The sequence below is a fragment of the Bubalus kerabau genome, chromosome 7 (genome assembly GCF_029407905.1).
Source record: "Bubalus kerabau isolate K-KA32 ecotype Philippines breed swamp buffalo chromosome 7, PCC_UOA_SB_1v2, whole genome shotgun sequence".
In the NCBI taxonomy this organism is placed as follows: domain Eukaryota; kingdom Metazoa; phylum Chordata; class Mammalia; order Artiodactyla; family Bovidae; genus Bubalus; species Bubalus kerabau.
The window spans coordinates 74,970,334-74,989,948 of record NC_073630.1 but is presented as its reverse complement, the minus strand read 5'-3'; the positions used below and the strand labels follow the sequence as shown (position 1 = coordinate 74,989,948).

The 19,615-nt window shown below is 43.2% G+C and overlaps 1 protein-coding gene and 1 long non-coding RNA gene across 3 annotated transcripts; one reads left to right on the top strand and one right to left on the bottom strand.

The window, feature by feature from the left end:
• Positions 1-938: 938 nt before the first annotated feature.
• On the bottom strand, positions 939-17,403 carry SRD5A3 (steroid 5 alpha-reductase 3). 2 transcript variants are annotated; one of them, XM_055588596.1, is made up of 6 exons: positions 17,101-17,308; positions 14,017-14,098; positions 8,962-9,104; positions 6,981-7,178; positions 3,011-3,145; positions 939-2,123 (listed from the first exon to the last, which is right to left on the bottom strand). In XM_055588596.1, exons 1-6 carry the CDS (start codon positions 17,165-17,167, stop codon positions 1,864-1,866), a joined length of 885 nt encoding a protein of 294 aa, XP_055444571.1. In that variant the 5' UTR covers positions 17,168-17,308; the 3' UTR covers positions 939-1,863. The 2 variants fall into 2 exon arrangements, with proteins under 2 accessions (XP_055444571.1, XP_055444570.1); XM_055588595.1 differs by lacking the exon at positions 14,017-14,098 and having other exon boundaries at positions 17,101-17,403.
• LOC129657876 (uncharacterized) lies at positions 2,135-6,304 on the top strand. The gene is made up of 5 exons (XR_008717144.1): positions 2,135-2,443; positions 3,531-3,642; positions 3,792-3,985; positions 4,761-4,948; positions 6,205-6,304. It is a non-coding gene; the product is annotated as an uncharacterized LOC129657876 (long non-coding RNA).
• Positions 17,404-19,615: the final 2,212 nt, after the last annotated feature.

The following is a 19,615-nucleotide window of genomic DNA, read 5'->3' as shown; positions in this document are numbered from 1 at the left end:
AGTAAGAAGTTTTGTTCCTGAATCCTGGTCTTGAGGATGGCGAATCTAAATGATAAATGAAATGAACATGTCATTTCATTTGAACAGACTGAGCAGCTGATGGAAGTGGCATTTGATTGCTGGGGAGAAAACGCTACTTCGGAAGTGTAAGAACTTTAGAATATGTGCTGATATACATACACTGAAAGTCAGATTGGAAAGAATCTAATAACTTCAGTTTATCACTGCAGATGCAGGTGGGGAGGACACCCTTAGACTATGCATTCCATCTGTGTTGGGTTAACAACGAGGTGCTTTCCCTCATAGCATGGTATACCTGAGCACAAAACTTTAGTAGACTATAATAAAACAGCTGTATAAAAGGAATAGTTAATACCCTGGCCAATAAGCCAGTAAATCTTATGTTGCACAAATGTGCAGTTTTTACTGCATTGCTCAGACTATGGTATTATTTTCTACTTTGACACTATACTTTTATATCTACCTGATTGAATGATGGGTATTTTCTTTAAATACACTACTGTCAGTATAAACTTAAAATATCTTTGGATTCATTCTATTAAGTACATCAGCACATATAAAAGTAATGTTATAATAATTATATTAAAAGCATATACATTGAAATTAGTTGATTTACGACTTTTAGATTTCCCTCTATTGTGAAAGAAATAATTGATTATATAATAATCAATAGTTTAATTAATATTGGGGTTTCCTGTGTGGCTCAATTGGTAAAGAACCCACCTGCAATGTAGGAGACCTAAGAGACCCAGGTTTGATCCTCGGGTCAGGAAGTTCCCCTGGTGAAGGAAATGGCAACCCACTCTAGTATTCTTGTCTGGAGAATCCCATGGACAGAGGAGCCTGGTGGGCTACAATCCATGGGGTGCAAGAGTCGGACATGACACTAGGCAGCAATGAACAAAACACACCAGAGAATCCTTATAAACTTGTAATACTGTGAAATGTTCAAAATATGAAAATGAAACTTATGCTAAGTTCAAAACAAAACTAAACTGCTTGTCAAATAAATAATTTCATATCACTTAAAAAAAAAACAACTCAGGCAGTTATTAATCCAGTCTAAGTAACTACGTACAAATGAGGCTACAGCGCTATCCGATCTGGAGTGTCAGTGCCATTCATGAAGGCTTTTATGCATAAATACAAAAATACTTTATTTTTGATACTTTCACTTTTAAGGTACTCCCCAGAAAGGGATGTCAAAAAAGTATTAAATAAAAGAGGTTTCAAACCTTCTGTTAAGCTGTGATTCGAGGGGGAGATGACTACTGATGGTTACATTACTGGTAATCTTTGTGTAGTAAGTATAAAATAACTTCAATAAACTCACTTTCCCCTGAATCCATCAGTGTGAAATTATACATTGCTGTTATTTTCAAGGGCTATTCTGCTTTGACTGAAATGCAATAAGCATTTACTGAGCACTTACTATATTGCTTATCCTGCTGTCTAGTTAGTTTGTCTGGAGCAAAAACAAAGCCACATGTGAGCTTGTCTCTTCCTTTATATATGTATGTATTTGTTAGATGCTGTTCATATATTCTTGGCTGGTTTTGTTTCTGTCATCTGCTCTTTATTTTCTAGCAGCTGGTTGGTTCTATAGAGCATCTCAGAAAGCACACAAAGCGTTCCCATGTCTGCCGGGAGGAAGGATTTCTTGTCTGAAGACTCATTTTCTGGAGGGGTATGTCTTTGCTCACGCAGTGAAGACTTCTGATAACAGAAATGGAACAGAGTTTCAAGCCATTCCACAGAAACTGTACTTTGGTCTCTAGACTTACCTGTCCTTAGGAACTGAACCCGTCACTTGGTTTGCATTCTTTATAACTGGAGGTTAACTTAAAACAGAAATGGCAGGAAAGCTTTCCTGTGCTTCGGGTAGGAGATGAATTTGCTTTTGTAGAATTTGTGGCTGAGGAAAGCAGACAGGGCCTGGTTGAAGAAGACATAGGTTACCACGAGCCACCAAGTCAAGTTGTAGAAACCGAAGGTGACAGCCATGGAAATGTAGATCATCAGCTCTGCCAAGTAGTTAGGGGAAGAGACGTATTCAAACCAGTCTCCAAAAGGGATTCGGTGGTTACAGTGAATGACCACTCCTGAAACGGGAGAAGAAGATACCCTTAACATCTGAAGTTGCTAGAAAAAAGTTTTACCACTTTGCTCCCGAAATCATTTATAAAAACTCAACCAGAAAAGGATGTCGCAGACTGTACAAACCATGCTGTCACCACCTCCACTGTCAACCTACTACATGTCAGAAAGTCGCAGACTGAAGTTATACTAACTGTAAATAAGCACAAAAGAAAGCCTGTTTCTCCACCAGTCCTCCAAGCTAGTGATGAAGAGCTCAGATTCCAGAGTCAGACTGAATGAGTTCGAATCCCAGCTCTGCCACTTACAAGCTGTGTAATTTTAGGTAAGTTGCTTAACCTCTCTGTGCCTCTGTTTCCTCACCTGTAAAATCAGGGTAAGACTGTATTTGCCTCAAGCGAGTACTGTGACGTTACACATAAAGCAACTCAGAACAGGGCTGGCACAAAACAAGCGCCTGATAAATGTTGAGTAGCACTGTTCAATTTTTATTATTTCAAAAAGCCTAATAAAAACTGTATTTGTGATAAGTCAATACAAGCTAACTAAAAAAGTTAAGTTTTTTTGCTTTGGCTGGAACGATACTAACTTGGCACAGTAATGGTAGTGCTGACATGCTGGTTAGACACATATATGCAGTGCAGGCCCCAAAATGTGGGCACAGCATAGAGTCACAGAATGTCAGGGCTAGATGGTGCCAGGGATGGCTGTCAGTAAAATGCTCTCATTTTACAGATGGGAAGATCAAGACCCAGCGAGTCTTGTCAAAATGAGTATTTGATAGATTGATTAGTCGACTAATTAGGGCAGGAAAGAAAAGGGAGAAAGAATAAGTACATTTAACTCCTGAGGGCTAAAACCCCCCAGTCAGTGGTTCTAAAAGATATCTTACCTGCTTTGTTTTTCCTGAGATTGCTGAGGATGACATGACATTTATACTGATGGGCAGATGACCAGATGAACATCATCATTCCGAGGATATGGAACCACCGAGCCTGCATCAGGAGATTCTTCCCTATCACATAGACTACAGAAATAAGAATTACCTATTAGCCAACTCTGCAAAACTTCAGAGGCTCAGTGCATTAAAAAAATTACACAGTCTGCAAAACACAATTATCCACTTATTCGGTTCCTCATGACTAGAAAACCACCCTGATATCATTTCCCAAGCACAGAAGGGAGAACACCGTCCCTGTGGATGAAGGAGGTATGCTCCTCAGCTAGGGGCAGCTTCAGGGCTCACTGGCAGAGAACTCCAGATTGGCACATTCTCCTGCTCCTTCTTCAAGTGCTTCAGGCACGGGGATCAGCTCTGTGGGTCAGCTCCCACTCTTGTGATGTATTCTTGTGTGGTGAGACCACTCTGCATTTTTATTGCTAAGCCTGGTTTGATGTCTTCTTTCTTGCAGTCTGCTGTCAGAAAAACACCTTCTGAAGGATCTCACCTGAGCCATTTCTAGGGAAACTTTGAATACTGACTTGACTGGCTCCAGCCAATGAAGAAAATCACTGCAAGTAAAGGTGAGGGGTGGAGCTTCTCAAAAAGGGAAATGTAAACTGCAAGATAAAAGACCGAAACATATCCTGTTCTGATTCAAGAGAGCCCAGTCAAGAGATTTTCTTTCAGGAGTAGAAACACTCAAGCTTCCATCTTTATTTTTCTTCTCCAGGTACTAAGAAGACAGGAAGAATGAAGGTTTGTTTAAGGACTGGCATCAGAAAAGCAAACTAAGGACTTCCCTATGTTCAGCAGGAAGCCGGGAGCTGAGCCAGGGACTTGACTGAAGAAAACAAAGCTGTTCACTGACAGTGGGGAAGAGCCTAGGCTCTGGAGCCGAGAGGGAGCCCCTAACAATTGATTTAGGTATGAGAACCAAGGATCAAGCTATTCCATATGGGTACTTGGAAGTAGGACTCAGCTGGTGACAGCTAGTAACTAATGACAGTCCATCGAAGTCTAATTGAGTTAATTTTTTAAAAAAACGATGTCTCTTAATGTTTACTAGGTTTAGCCATTTAACTAAGTGGTTATATTTTTATAAGTTAAAAACAAACAAAATATGAAAACCAGTTCTAAATCAGAGGGCTTTAAGAGCAAGTCACCATAGGGTTAGAAGTTGGGGAGTTCATGTCACTGCCAAGTCACCTACTCTAAAGGCAAAGAAATTACCTATGAAGGAAAAAAGATTTTTCAGAGGAAGTTGGAATTATAATACAGGAAAGGGAAGGCAGGCAGAAGGCTATTTACCGAGGGTCTGATCTGTGTAGTATTTAATGATTTGTTTATTTATTCATTCCTTATGGAGTGTCTACTGAGTGTGGCATCTCTCATGAGGGATAAAGCAGTGGGAGTCAGGTCAGATCCTAGTCCTCATGAACTCACATTCTCGTAGCAGGAGATGAAACAAGTTTAAAAAAATCAATAATCAAGATAATATAATCAATAATCAAGGTAATATAAGGGTGAGATGGGGCTCTGAAGAAAAAAAAACCACAGAACAATATAATAGAGAGTGACTAGGGGCAGACCCTCTAGACTCTGAAGACAAGGAGACGTGAAAATCTGGGTAGTTTACAGATACACTTTCCACTTTCATAAGAACCCTCTTATGAGTTCTTGTGTATGTCCCCAATTCCAGATAAAGGTTCTGGAGCTCTGATAAATTAAATAAGCCAGAATTCAGACTCAAGCCCATCTGACTCCCAAGCGCCTGTGTATAGACCATGAAGCGGGCAAATGCCCCAGTGTGCTTTCTTCCAATGAATTCCTGAAACCAGTCTTCCCCAGCCTGCCCCAAATGACTGCAGATGACCTCTTGAAGGACAGGTAGGTGAAACTCAAGTTTCAGAAACCTTCAGAAAGGAGTATCTACAAGCTATTTTGTGGGTGTCTCAACAGCCTCTCCTTGACTGTTTCTATAAGAGGAAGAGCAAAAGCTGGGGTCCAGGCCAGCAGAGGAAACTCCAGGAGAGACACGTCATGCTGACAGACTACAAGCTAATAGGTTACCAAAGTGCTCTGGAAAGTTCCTTTGGGTGAAAACCTAGGACTGTTCTTCAGGAATGACAGCTCATATAGTGACATGGGCTGAAAAGAATGCCACAGCCAAAAGCTGAGGGAGGAAAAACTGACTTCAGCTCAGAGAAATCAGATGGAGAGATGCCAGCTGAGTGTGGCTGGAGCCAATAAATAATTCAGGAATTGAGAAATATAGTCAGTAAGTTGTACTTTAAAATCATTCCTCGAGCCATGGAAGCCTTGGGTGGTTCTACAGCAACAGAGAGAGGCTGCTCCAAAGGCACTCAGCACGGAAATCAAACCTGCAGAGAAAGCTCACTCACTGAGTACTGGAAATAGCCAGACCATGGGCTCAAACTGACGAGGAGGGATAGAGCAGCTTTAGGAAACAGAGCGACTTGGGCTTAGAGAAAACAGTTGTGAATGATCTACTCTAGCATGTGTGGGCTGATGGATACTAAGGGTGCAAGATGAAGTTAACCTCAGCATTAAAAACTCACTTGAATCACCCAAAATGACTTGAATTCTTTATGATAAACATGCAATGTTTTTGTAAAAAAAAAAAAAAAAAAAAAAGATGGTCAAATATGTCAGATATCCCATCCTCCCTCCCCTCCACCACCCCAGCCCCGCAAAATCACATTTCATTTCCTCATAAACCAAGGTTGTGATTTTGCTTCCCTCTTCTTAGCAAGTGAGAGCTTCGGAAGTGTTAAGACACAACTTTGATTTACTACAGTACTCTTTTGCTCTCCCCTCTCAGGCTGCCTCACTTGAGAAAAGCTTTTTTGTAAGGGGAACCACCACAAGAACTAAATGGCAATAGAATGGCTCCCTGCCTCCTCTCAAATCCCAACTTGTCACCAGGAGCTGACCCACCCCTTCCTCCTCTGGTGTTCCATGATTTCACCCTGCACAACAACTTCACCTTCCCCAACCTCACCCCTCCACCCCAGGATGACAAGGCTTTGGTGAGACAACTGGGCTGGCTGGCCTTTCTCCTGCTCCAGTGAGTTCCCCTGCTTCCTGTTCTACTCCTGACCACACTGCCTCTTTCTTTCCAGACTAACCCATAGGAGTTCACTGACTTCAGTCCCACTGAGGGAAACCCCGTGGCCCATTTCTTCATCCCTAAACCAAGCCTCCTGAGGACTCTGCACTGCACTCTCTTCACTGAAGGCACTGCTGCTTATGTTGGTGTCTCAGGTTTCAGCAGTTATGGTTAATGTGATGTATATCTGCTGGGTACCCTTGGGCATGCTGACTTGTTTAATTTTTAAAATTTTTATTGGAGTATAGCTGCTTTACAATGTTGTGTTAGTTGCTACCGTACAGCAAAGTGAATCAGCCACAGATATACATATATCCTCTTCTTTTTTTGGATTTCCTTCCCATTTAGGTCACCATGGAGCACTGAGGAGGGTCCCCTGAGCTATACACAGTAGGTTCTCATTGGTTATCTATTTTATACATAATCTCAATAGTGTCAAACCCAGTCTCCCAATTCATCCCAACTCCATCCCTCTCTCCCTTGGTGTCCACACATTTGTTCTCTACATCTGTGTCTCTACTTGGTTGCAAATAAGATCATCTATACCATTTTTCTAGATTCCACATATATGCATAAATATATGATGTTTATTTTTCTCTTCCTGACTTGTTTCACTCTTTATGACAGCCTCCAGGTATGTTGAGTTTTTAAAGCTACAATTAGAGCCCAGACTCTTCATATGCCAAGTGGATTGGGCAGGTCTCTTACTTTCCAACTTCCGTAATGCCTGGTGGGGAGAGTCTCTCACATACTCAGTGACTCAGCTGACAGACCCCAATGACCACTCACCGTTCCTGCCGTCCATGGGCACTTGGCTCAGCACAGTTAGGCCAACAAGGATATAGTACACAAGTCCAAAGCAGTACTGCACGACGTGGATCATGGCATTGGAGAAGACACTGACGTAGAAGCACTCAAACAGTCTTCGCAGGCTGTGCAGCCATAGAAACACTAGCACTAAGAATGCAGACAGTGCGAGCTCACCCCCTACAATTCAGAATGGAACATGCTCAGCATCTCTCTCCAGGAATAATCCAGTTATGTCTGTCCTTACTGTTAGACACTATTAAACAAGATCAGAGCTAGGAAAGGGTATCAGATATCATGAAGTCTAACACTGCCATTTTTAGTGGCAATAAGGAAGTGAGCCAAGTGGTCAAGGAATTTGGCTAGTGACAGAGTGGAGACAAACTCAGGTCTCCTGTCTCTACTTTGTGATGTGAAAGCCGTCTGGGTTATGGGGCTGGGAAGGGTCTGTGCTCTCAGAACCCAACTCCACAGTTTCTGGGTCCCTGACATGCATCCCCATTTGAAGATGGTCAGGAAGAGTTCCTGGATGACTTCTGAGCCAGGCCCCCTGGTGGGATGCCTGAGGTCAGGGGGACACGTGACACAGGAATGTACAGAAACAGAAAGGGGCATGAAAATGGAGTGGGAAGAATTGTGCATTTCTTTTCATACTAAGGGCCAAAAAAATGATACTTTTGGGGGACTGTGAGCCTTGAAATCTATCTATCTGCCTTTTGCTCCTCTGCCCCAAAAGAAGTCAGAAAAAATGCTGGTTTTTAAAATGACATAAAATCTAGATTTTTCAAAAAATGTTATCATACAACATAAATATACATTAAGAACACAGCCTAATAGATTTTTACAAACTAAACCCATATGACCAGATCCAGAAATGGAAGACAACCAGCAGGTGCTTGGGTTCCCTTCCAGGCACTGCCCCTCCCCTGACTCTCTGAAGGGTACATTCTATGGAGACTTCTGTCATATTGGCTTGGCCTGCTTTTCTCTTTTATACATAGTAAAAATCTAGTTCTAACTCTTCAGCAACAGGTTAAAACAATCAAATAAAACTCCTCACAACCACCCTCCAAATACCAGAACCCCACGAACCCTCCAGTACACAAATGAAGGCATAAAGTGTTAAGTGATGAAGTGGGATTCGCTCTGGTATCTTCCCCTCCCAAGTGGGCTCCGCATACTTTCCTCGTCTGACTGTCACCTTTTGCAAAAAGTTCCTCTGTAGATACAGAACAAGGATTGTTCCTAGGGAGCCAGTGGTTTGGCTGCTGGAACAAAGGACAGTGACAGCCCCAGAGCAATGTGTTTCTAACTCTTCCCCTCTCCCGCTGCCCAACATTAACTGAGGTCATGTTATGGTTTTCGCCTTCAATTCCTTATTTTTTAAATCGTTCCGTGTATCCTTTATTCAAGGCACAGTGAGGCCAATCTAAAGGCTACTTTGTAATCATCTGGTCAACAACTATTTCCAGTCAATTTTATTATATAACCAAAGCCCCACAGCAAACAAACATTTTTAATCCATGATTTAAAAAGTAATTTTCTCTCAAATTTCTGGAGTCTGGAGGCACAATTTTGGTTGGAACTACATATATGATAAATGTTTCAAGGCAAACCTGAGGAATCTTTAAAGTTTTTCCCCTTAATTGTAAAGACTTCTGTATAAATTTATCAACAGGACTAAAAATATCAGAGGGAGAACGGCCAGTGCTGTTTAGCACAGCACTTGCTGGGAAGTCAGGGATGAAGAGTCAACTTGCAGCTCTGCCATGATCTCTATGAAGGACCTGAGGCCTCCTCCTTGGCCATCTGGCTATGATCCATGCAGAAGCCTTTCTGCCCCCACCCTTCACCCGTTGAGGAGGAGCCTGAGAGAAGCTATGAAGTACCCAGAAGAGCTTGCCGCAGGCAGGAAAGTCAGGAACAGGACGCAAGGGTTGGAATTAGCCAGGGGAGTTGTTACCTCGGAACTGCGCAGTCCCAAGAATTCTGAGCAGACCGTCAAGCCAGTTTGGAAAAGGTGCTCCCATGAACAGAGAGTGAGTAAGGCTCCAAAGCAGGAACCCGTTCCACAGCACTGAGATGATGTAGAAATGCGAAAAATACCTGCAAAGGGAAAACAGGTTAGATAATGATCAAAGCAGATCCACCTGAAGCTATTATGCTAGAAGACTATTCTTTTCCCTCATGCTGCAAGCATAGTTTTGCTTTTTTAATAGAACCTGAATCCTACAGATGTTCAGATTTTTGAAATTTCCTTTCAGATGATAGGACTGGTTAACTCATAGGAAAAAGAGGTTTCCTGAGGTTAATAAGAACACGAATGGCCTTGTTAAATTTAGACTAAAGTTAACTATCTGTCTTATCTTAGGGTAACAAAATTGGGCTCAAACTCAAAAATAGAGGGCCCTAGGGCCTGACAGGGAGAGCCTAGACTGTGCTACCACAAGCCAAACCTGTGGAAGATTTCTAAATCTCAAGTAATATTGCTGCAATAGCCATACAACAGTTACACAAGATTTGCACAATCACAGGCTCATAGGGCTGCAAGAAACCTTAAATAGGTCTTCTGATTTAGTGTCTTCCTAAATTGTGTCGACCTAAATTACTTCTATGATAACATGACAAATAAGAACTCATAAAACTAGCTATCAACTCCTGATGGGTACAGTCTAGTACAAGTATAGTGTGTGTGTTACCATCAACAGAGTAACAAATGAAATAAAACCACAAAAGCAACAAAAATTGCAATTAACAGAGTTAATTTTACTTGAAAGACAATGTTGGTTTGCTGCAATACCTGGTATGGGTACGAGGGCCTACCACGGGTTTTTTTGAGGTCTCTTTACCTATTGGTCTACTAGTTTTCTCTATTTGAATCAACTTAAAATCTTTCTGACTCTGCAAGTTGCCTGGACATCACCTGGCCTTTCCTGGTCTTCAAAGCATCACAGCTATATTAAGCCTTCCTTCTTTTCTCATTAATCTGTGATGCAGTAAGACAACCTGGAGTCAAGAAGACTACACACAGACTCAAGAGACTCCTCTTCTAGGTGATCCAGAATATGCTTCTATGTCCCAGAACTCACAGTCCCCTAGACCATGCCCACAACCCAGTCTAACTAACGCTGATCTAAGCTGATCATTCCATAGCAGCCCACTTAATTCTCCCACCACTGTTACAAATTGTCACTAGATCTGTCCTGAGGTGTCCTGTTAATCCTGATTCAGCTCTTCTTCATGCAAAAGAGCTTAGTTCAAGCATGAGTGTCGATTCTGCCCCCTCTGCCCCATCCCTAGACCCTGGCCTCTGGTTGCCTACCAGAGTCTTCCTTAAGACACACTTCCTAGAACTGAGCCCAGGTCTGGTCTGAGCCAATAGCTCAGAATGGCAGCAGCGCCTTGCTCTGCAGGCTCCCATGGAAAGAGGAGGGGACAGCTTCTGAGGGGCAACTTTAGAGCCACTTTACCAATTTCATTTTTTCAAAAAAAGAGTACTGAGCACTTCGAACCTGCTAGGTGATGTTCTTGGAGCTGGGGATGCAGCAGGGAGTAGACCAGGTGCCTGGCTTGCTGAAATTTACCTTTCAGCAGAGAGTCGGCAAATGAATCTGCAGACATCCTGCCTGATGCTGGGTGATGGGACAGAGGTGGTGCGGAGGAGAGGTCATTCTGGATGGGTGGATGGACAAGGATGGCCCTTCTAGAAGTGATGCTTGGCTAGAATGAGTAACCCTTGTGAATTTCTAGGGAAAGTTTTCTAGGCAGAGGAAACAGCAACCACAAAGGCCCTGAGGTACAATAAATGACACCTATATAGATAGTGGGCTTCCCTGGTGGATCAGTGGTAAAGAATCTGCCTGCCAATGCAGGAGATGTGCATTCAATCCGTAGGTTGGGAAGATCCCCTGGAGAAGGAAATAGCAACCCACTCCAGTATTCTTGCCTGGAAAATCCCAGGGACAAAGGAGCTTGGTGGGTTACAGTCCAAGGGGTCCCAAGAGTCAGACATGACCTAGTGACTAAACAACATATGTACAGTGCTAGAGCATGAAAAAGGAGGGGAAGATGCTATGGGGTCCTGTAAGGGCACTGGCTTTTAAGTGTGATGGGCCAGCGTTCGAACACAGTGACTTGAAGGAATAATCTATGTTTTAAAAATCTCTCTAACAGAAAAGTTCTGGAGATGGACAGTGGTGATGCCTGCACAACAATGTGAATGGACTTAAAGATGCTGAATTGTATACTCAGGGTTAAAGTGGAAAAGGTTATGTCATGTATATTTCATCACAATCCCAAAAAAAGGGAGTATGTAAGAGAATATGTGTGTGTGTGTGTGTGTGAGAGAGAGAGAGAGAGAGAGAGAGAGAGAGAGAAGAGAGAACATAGCTCATTCATTTTGGTCATTGTTTAAAAAAATCCCTCTGGTACTTAGGTAAGAGGATCATCTAGTTGTGGGAAGATCAGTTAAGAGTATTCATTCCATCTTCCCAACAATGTGTGTATGAGAGAGAGAGAGCGCGAGAGATCGAGAGAGAGAGAGAGAAAGAGAGAGAGAAAGAGAGAACATAGCTCATTCATTTTGGTCATTGTTTAAAAAAATCCCTCTGGTACTTAGGTAAGAGGATCATCTAGTTGTGGGAAGACCAGTTAAGAGTATTCATCCCATCTTCCCAACAACCCTGGCAAGTTTATCTTCATGTGGCAGATGAGAAAACAAAGGCTCAGAAGGTTCAATTACTTGTCCAACACTTCCCAGTAAGTGGCAGTGTTTGGCTCCAGACTCAGCCTCGATGACCCTGAAGTTAAAAGTCACATGGCTGTGCTCCTGGTCATGTGGTCGATATTTGTTTGAACCTGCTTTTCCACCTCTACCATTACACATACCAATTTATACCAAATCATGAGTCATTCAAGTCACTCACGTTTGATATAAGCTGCTAAGCCACACTTTGCTCTGCCCTACTTGTGCCATAGGGTTTTGATGGACAGGCTGACTTGTTTTTCTTATTCCTACATTTTGCACATTCTCTCTCATTTTGTTTGCCTGATTCCTGCTCCATGAAATGTGTTCTACTCTTTATTTGAGGTTGTATCTCTATTTATTTATTTATTTGGTTGTGCTGGGTCTTCGCTGTGGCACTCAAACTCTTAGTTGCACATGCAGGATCTAGTTCCCTGAGCAGAGATTAAACCCGGGTACCCTGCATTGGGACCGTGAAGTCTTAGCCACTGGATCACCAGGGAAGTCCCATGTTTCTTTTTGAAAAGACCCAGCTCTAGCCTCAAAAGCGGATTGGAAAACTCCACTTCCTTCTGTTCTAAATACTCTCCGTTTTTCTTCCATTCGCACTATGCTTAATTGAAGTGAGCCCTTGGGAGCAAGGATACGGTGACCCTTACGGTAACACAGGACTGGGCACCAAGCAAGCACTCCTCTGACTTAACCAACAGTTTGATGTCTATTATAAGCCAGGGACTGCTCTAGCTCGGGAGGTACAGCAGTGAATACAAAGGACAACAATTCTTGCCATCATGGAGCTTATATTCACAGTAACACACAGAAGTAAAATTTATAGCATGTCAGTAGGTGATAACTGCTAATGAGAAAACTAAAGCTGGGAAGAGGAATGCTGGGTATGGCAGCATTATATTTTTAAACAGGGTGGATAGGGCAGGTCTCACTGTCAAGGTATCTGAGCAGAATGATACGGAAGTGAGAGCATATACCATCTGGCTATTTGGGGGAACAGCTTTCCAGGTAGAGGAAACAGGCAGCGCAAAGGCCCTGAGGTGGGAGAAAGAACAAGCAGAGAGAGACCCAGAAAACTGGATTAGAGCCACAGGAGGGGCAAACTATAGGACCTCAGTGAGGTGGTGAGAACAAGATTGTATAAGGTTTTGGACTCTTCTGTGAGTTAGAAGCCACTGGATAGTTCTGAGCCAGGAGATATGCTCTGATTTAATACATATTTACTGATTGCCAGAACTGATCCCAGGACCAGATAGGGGAGTTACAGGGTTAACTAAGGAAGGAAACTAGGCTTCCTGGTGGCTCAGTGGTAAAGAATCCGCCTGCCAAGCAAGAGACGTGGGTTCAATCCCTTGGTTGGGAAGATCCTCTGGAGGAGGAAATGGCAACCTACTCCAGTATTCTTGCCTGGGAAATTCCATGGACAGAGGAGCCTGGCAGGCTATACAGTCCAGGCGGTCACAGAGTTGGACATGAGTGACTGGACACAAGCGTGTGCGTACATACACACACACCAAGGAAGGAAACTAATGGTTACTGAGTTCTGCCTAGGTGCCTGGCCCTATGCTACATGCTTTAATATCATCACCACCTATATGACAAATAGGTTCTATTACACTAACACTCTAGTCCATACTACCACTTCTTGCCTGGACCACTGTTAACAGCCTCTCATCGAGTCTTTCCCACACAATGGCAAGTCATTCTTTCAAACATAAATCACATAATGCCACACCCCCATTTGCTCATCCTAAAGCTGCTTTCCATACACTCAGAATAAAATCTAATCTCCACCATGGTCCATAAAGCCCAATGTCTGTTCTGGCCTCCTGAAATGAACTCATCTCCTGCCCTACCCTCTTCTGATCATCCTTTCCAGGGCTGTCACTGCCACCCACATATTGCTCATGATCAAGTAACCAGCTGGATTTCCTCTGAAGCACTTATTACTATATGAAATTGTCTTGCTTGTTTTAAAAGATTTGTTTACATATTTACTGCTTTACAAAAACCAAGGCTCCAAGGAACCTAGAACAGCTCTTGGCAATAGTACATACTCTATAAACACTGGTTAAATAAATAAATGAATGAAAGAGAAGGTACCTCAGCCAAAGTTACTCTCAGAGAAACTAGTCAAGTTAATCAATAAATCAAACCTTTTTTCTTTGATTCATTTAAAACATTGACTGAGGACTTTATTATTTGTGAGGCATTGAGCCTAGGATATGGCAACAAACAAGACAAATGTAAATATATGGAATTTACAGCCCAGAGTAGGGATTCTTGACATCTTTCTTCCATGGACTCCTCAGGCAGTCTGGTGAAGGCAACAGGCCCCTTCCCAAGCCTAAAATACATGGGGATACAAAGGAAACCCAATTATACTGAAATATAGGTTACACAATCACTAAGAAACATTTGTGATATATGTGCTTAATTAAATGTATTAAATAATGAGACACAGTGGATGATAATACAGTATTTTTATATAGTGATGAAAATGTTCTTAGTCTCTTCAATATTTTTAATATAGTATTAAATTGCAGGTATTGCCAATTCTACTGCAGATATTGCTAATTATAGTGTGGTTTGTTGATTCCATTATCACTAAGAAAATGGTGAATTACAGCTAGAGATTAGTGAAATAAAGGTGTAATTTTCTCCAATCCAATTTGCGATGAGTTCTATCCATAGATCCTCTGGATTTCTGGTTAGGATCCCTGAACCCCAGCAGGGAAAGACTGGACGATTCTCTTTGTCTCTAGAGCTGAATTTAATTAAAATGTTTCTATAATATTTTGAAATATTAGAAATAGAAGTATTTCCATGTGCACTATGAAAGTCAAGAGCATTGTGACTCATGTTTGAGGTTAAGTATTTATTCAGACTTTCTGGGAAATCAAAACTCCAGGAACCAAAAAAAAACAAGAAAAGCAGTCTCACCTTAATTAAAAAAAAAAAAAAAAACTACCAGACAGGGATTATGGAATCAAACATTCCATGAACTCAATTAAGGTTTAATTCTTTACCATTTATGAAAAAATAATTCCTCCCAAATTAACTTGAGCTCTTAGGTACAGAAACATGATTCACAGCTGCCTGTTTGTAAGTGTAAAAGTTATAGGCTTATTTTCATTTTTAAGAGTACTATTGAATTTTGAACAAGGAAAAGTCCTTCAATATAGCATCTAGACATTTTTGACTTTCATTATTGGCCTGGAATAGTTGTACCTGCTCTAGAATAAAAAGAAATTTCAGCTTCAATTTAGGAAAAAAAAAGTCAAACAAAACACCATAGGATGGTCCATTCTAGAATTCTGGAAGAAGAAAAAGGTGTAAATTATTACATAATATAGTAGAAATTACAAGCAGCCCAAAGAGTACCCATTTTGCAATAATGAATAAGGAAAACGTACAAAATCTGTTTCTTGGCTGCCATATGACCACAGACTGGAGTAGTAAGAGGTGGGGTATGGGAGCCAAATACATAGGTAAGTGCAGGGGATGATTTGAAATGTGCCCTTTTATCCGTGACACTAGTATCTTTTTTAAAATTCAGAAAGTTAAATTGTTAGAATTCACTCTCAAAACAAGTAATTGTTTTCTTCACTTTGTAACATTAAAAAAATGACAATCTAGGAATGTCCCTGCTGTGAAGTAGAAAAGTACTTACTACATTCAAGTCCTGATTAAAAATAGGGTTGCTGCTGCTAAGTCACTTCAGTCGTGTCCGACTCTGTGCGACCCCATAGACGGCAGCCCACCAGGCTCCCCCGTCCCTGGGATTCTCCAGGCAAGAACACTGGAGTGGGTTGCCATTTCCTTCTCCAATGCATGAAAGTGAAAAGTGAAAGTGAAGTCGCTCAGTGGTGTCCGACTCTTCCCGACCCCATGGACTGCAGCCTACCAGGCTCCTCCGCCCATGGGATTTTCCAGGCAAGAGTACTAGAGTGGGTTGCCATTGCCTTCTCCCGAAAAATAGGGTTAGGGTTGACAGGACATTTTAGCTTAAAAAGAGCCTTTAAGAAACAGGTTTAATCACAGTGCTTGAAGCATCTACGTCTTCCCAGATGGCGCTAGTGGTAAAGAACTCGCCTGTAAGTGCTGGAGACAAGAGACATGGGTTTTATTCCCGTGTCGGGAAGATCCCCTGGAGAAGGGAATGGCAACCCACTTCACTGTTCTTGCCTGGAGAATCCCCATGGACAGAGGAGCCTGGCGGGCTAAGTCCAAGAGGTCGCAAAAAGTCATACACGACTGAAGTGACTTAGCAGGCACATGCTCTTCTTCCCAGGGCCTCATTCCCCTTCCTCATTCCTCAAAATGACTTAGCGCTCGCTTCTCAGTGTTACATCTGGTGAGTATTTCTCCAACAGTCAGAAATGGGAAGCCAAGTTTACTTACACCCTTTCCCATCTGCAGACCTGGGGAACAGCCTATTTGAGGTTTAAGCGATAATCGAGATATTTCAGTACATCAGAAACCCTATCTCATTTCACCATAGTCTTTTCTGAACGCCAATTTAGGCTGTATCTCCAAAAAAAACGCCACTGCTATATACCTACCATCAAGAAGTGTTTGGCCCACTCTTCTCAGTTATGTTCTAAATTTAAAGTGAAAACACATGAAAAAAACTCCCCGGACTGTAATAAGCCTTACAATTTTTTCAACAATTATATTGAAGGCATAACGATTTAATCTCTCATTTAACTTAGTTATGAAATCTGTTGAGCCATATGGCGCTTAGGGACCACGCTTGCCTAAACGTGCCATCTTGGGCAACTGTCTCCCGGGGCACCTGCCTTGGTGCGGCTGATGGAGGTGGCGTCTGTTAGTGACCAGCGTCTCACCCTTCGTCCTGACTGTTGACTGTGAGGGAGACAAACAGGGACACGAGATAAGGGAGGGCCTGCCTTCATTTCTAGTGAGTCTCGGCGACCTCAAGTTAGGTTATGAGTCCCTAGAGTGCAGGACGGCGGAAAGAGAAACTGGGGACAAAGGAGACTTTACCGCCTGGTGACCAGCCCTAAATTTGGAAGCGCAGCCATTACCCCCGAAGGAAAGGCTACGTTGAGGCCACAAGTTTACGTTCCTGCGCCCCGGGAGGTGCGCGTGGCTCAGCTTCCTCTGTGTCTCCGGACACTCCGCCCCTAGGGCCGCAGAGCTGACGCGTGCAGTTGCGGGAGGGCGGGCAGGGGTAACGCCGCCTCGGGGAATCGGCCTGGGCTTCCCGGATCCGGTCCGCGCCGGCTCCGTGCCCGCCTCTGCTGCCCCCTGCCGGCAGCTCGAACTGGGCGCCCCCGGCTCTCCTTGACTTGGCAACCAGGACTCGCGCCCGGGCGCGGTTACCTCTTGGGAACATCAAAGACCCGGCAGGCGGCCGGGCGCGATGGCACCCCTTCCTTGGTTTTTCCATAGCGGATCAGGTCCTGGAAGAACGCGCAGCCCGGAAGCAGGCCGGGCGGCACGAGCTGCAGCAGCAGGGTCAGTAGGAAGGTGGCAGCAAGCGTGAGCCAAAAGGCGCGCAGCGGGTTCAGCGCCGAGACCTCGGTCCCCGCCCACGTAGCCATAGCCGGCGAGCCCAGCTATCTAGCTCCCCCGGCCCCCGGAAGACCGTCTACTCGCTTGCGGCGCGCGGGCTCAGTCGGGCGGGACGTCGAGGCGCAGCGCGGGGCGGGGACGCGCTTGGCCCCGCCCTGGACACGCCCCCTGGGACGGTGGCACCGCCCCGCCACACGGGTTCGCGGGTTAGGGTGAAGTTGGTGCTCGTTGGTAGCAGTCGGTATACTGTGTGAATCAGGGGTGCTTTGGTGGGACCCCGGAAATATGATTCAACAATATGATTCAAAGCAGCGGAACAAACAAGGCCACATAACTTTAAGTTTTCACTGCAGCATTGTTTTCATTGGAAATGGAAACAATCCAGAATGTTCCATGTTAAGGTATTTAGCTAAATTATGGTACAGTAACACATTGGAATATCATGCAGCCATTAAAATAATTATGGAGACTGTAAAAACACGGAAAGCTTTGTGATAACTGGAACTGTAGGTTAAGTGAAAAAAATCTAAAATGTAAAATGAAGAGCTATGATTGTGAACTATATTAATATGAATGTAGATGAAGAAGGCAGGTTACACACAAAAATGAGTAGTTGTAGTAGAATGTTAGGAATGTGTAGAATTTAAACATGTAAAGTAGAAAGTAAAGGCAATTGCAAATACAAAAATGAAAGTGGTAAAAATTTAAAAACTGCAGCCCTGTTCCTTCTAGAATTCCACTCCTTAGAAGCAAACTTTTTGACTCCGTCATTTCTTGTATTTATTTCCATGTAGCGACAGTGCTATTTTTATTGACTCATCAGTTTTAAACAACATTGTTTTTGGTTAGGACAAATGAAACTTTAAGTCTTTTAGAAAATATTTTATTAAAGCCTTAAATGTGTCAGTTCCAAAAAATAGCCCTGATAGCTCAGGAGGTGGCAAGAATACACAGAAAAACTGTACAAAAAAGATCTTCATGACCCAGATAATCATGATGGTGTGATCACTGACCTAGAGCCAGACATCCTGGAATGTCAAGTCAAGTGGGCCTTAGAAAGCATCAGTACGAACAAAGCTAGTGGAGGTGATGGAATTCCAATTGAGCTATTTCAAATCCTGAAAGATGACACTGTGAAAGTGCTGCACTCAATATGCCAGCAAATTTGGAAAACTCAGCAGTGGCCACAGGACTGGAAAAGGTCAGTTTTCCTTCCGAGCCCAAAGAAAGGCAATGCCAAAGAATGCTCAAACTACTGCACAATTTCACTCATCTCACATGCTAGTTGGAGAGGGCAATAGCACCCCACTCCAGTACTCTTGCCTGGAAAATCCCATTGGACTGAGGAGCCTGGTGTGCTGCAGTCCATGGGGTCGCTGAGAGTCAGACATGACTGAGCGACTTCACTTTCACTTTTCACTTTCATGCATTGGAGAGGGAAATGGCAACCGACTCCGGTGTTCTTGCCTGGAGAGTCCCAGGGACGGGGGAGTCTGGTGGGCTGCCATCCTTGGGGTCGCACAGAGTTGGACACGACTGAAGCGACTTAGCAGCAGCAGCAGCAGCACATCCTAGTAAAGTAATGCTCAAAATTCTCCAAGCCAGGCTTCAGTTATATGTGAACCGTGAACTTCCTGATGTTCAAGTTGGTTTTAGAAAAGGCAAAGGAACCAGAGATCAAATTGCCAACATCCACTGGATCATGGAAAAAGCAAGAGAGTTCCAGAAAAACATCTATTTCTGCTTTATTGACTATGCCAAAGCCTTTGACTGTGTGGTTCACAATAAACTATGGAGAATTCTGAAAGAGATGGGAATACCAGACCACCTGACCTGCCTCTTGAGAAATCTGTATGCAGGTCAGGAAGCAACAATTAGAACTGGACATGGAACAACAGACTGGTTCTAAATAGGAAAAGGAGTATGTCAAGGCTGCATATTGTCACCCTGCTTATTTAACTTATATGCAGAGTACATCATGAGAAACGTTGGACTGGAAGAAACACAAGCTGGAATCAAGATTGCTGGGAGAAATATCGATAACCTCAGATACACAGATGGCACCACCCTTATGGCAGAAAGTGAAGAGGAACTCAAAAGCCTCTTGATGAAGGTGAAAGTGGAGAGGGAAAAGTTGGCTTAAAGCTTAACATTCAGAAAACGAAGACCATGGCATCCGGTCCCATCACTTCATGGGAAATAGATGGGGAAACAGTAGAAACAGTGTCAGACTTTATTTTTTTGGGCTCCAAAATCACTGCAGATGGTGACTGCAGCCATTAAATTAAAAGACGCTTATTCCTTGGAAGGAAAGTTATGTCCA

Excerpts from the sequence above, each read along its gene's own strand:
- SRD5A3 (XM_055588595.1), bottom strand. The coding sequence starts at position 17,321 with ATGGCTACGTGGGCGGGGACCGAGGTCTCGGCGCTGAACCCGCTGCGC. Across the intron at positions 9,105-17,100 it reads GTCTTTGATGTTCCCAAGAG|GTATTTTTCGCATTTCTACA; the intron begins GTAACCGCGCCC and ends TTCCCTTTGCAG. Across the intron at positions 2,124-3,010 it reads TCTCAGGAAAAACAAAGCAG|GAGTGGTCATTCACTGTAAC; the intron begins GTAAGATATCTT and ends CTCCCGTTTCAG.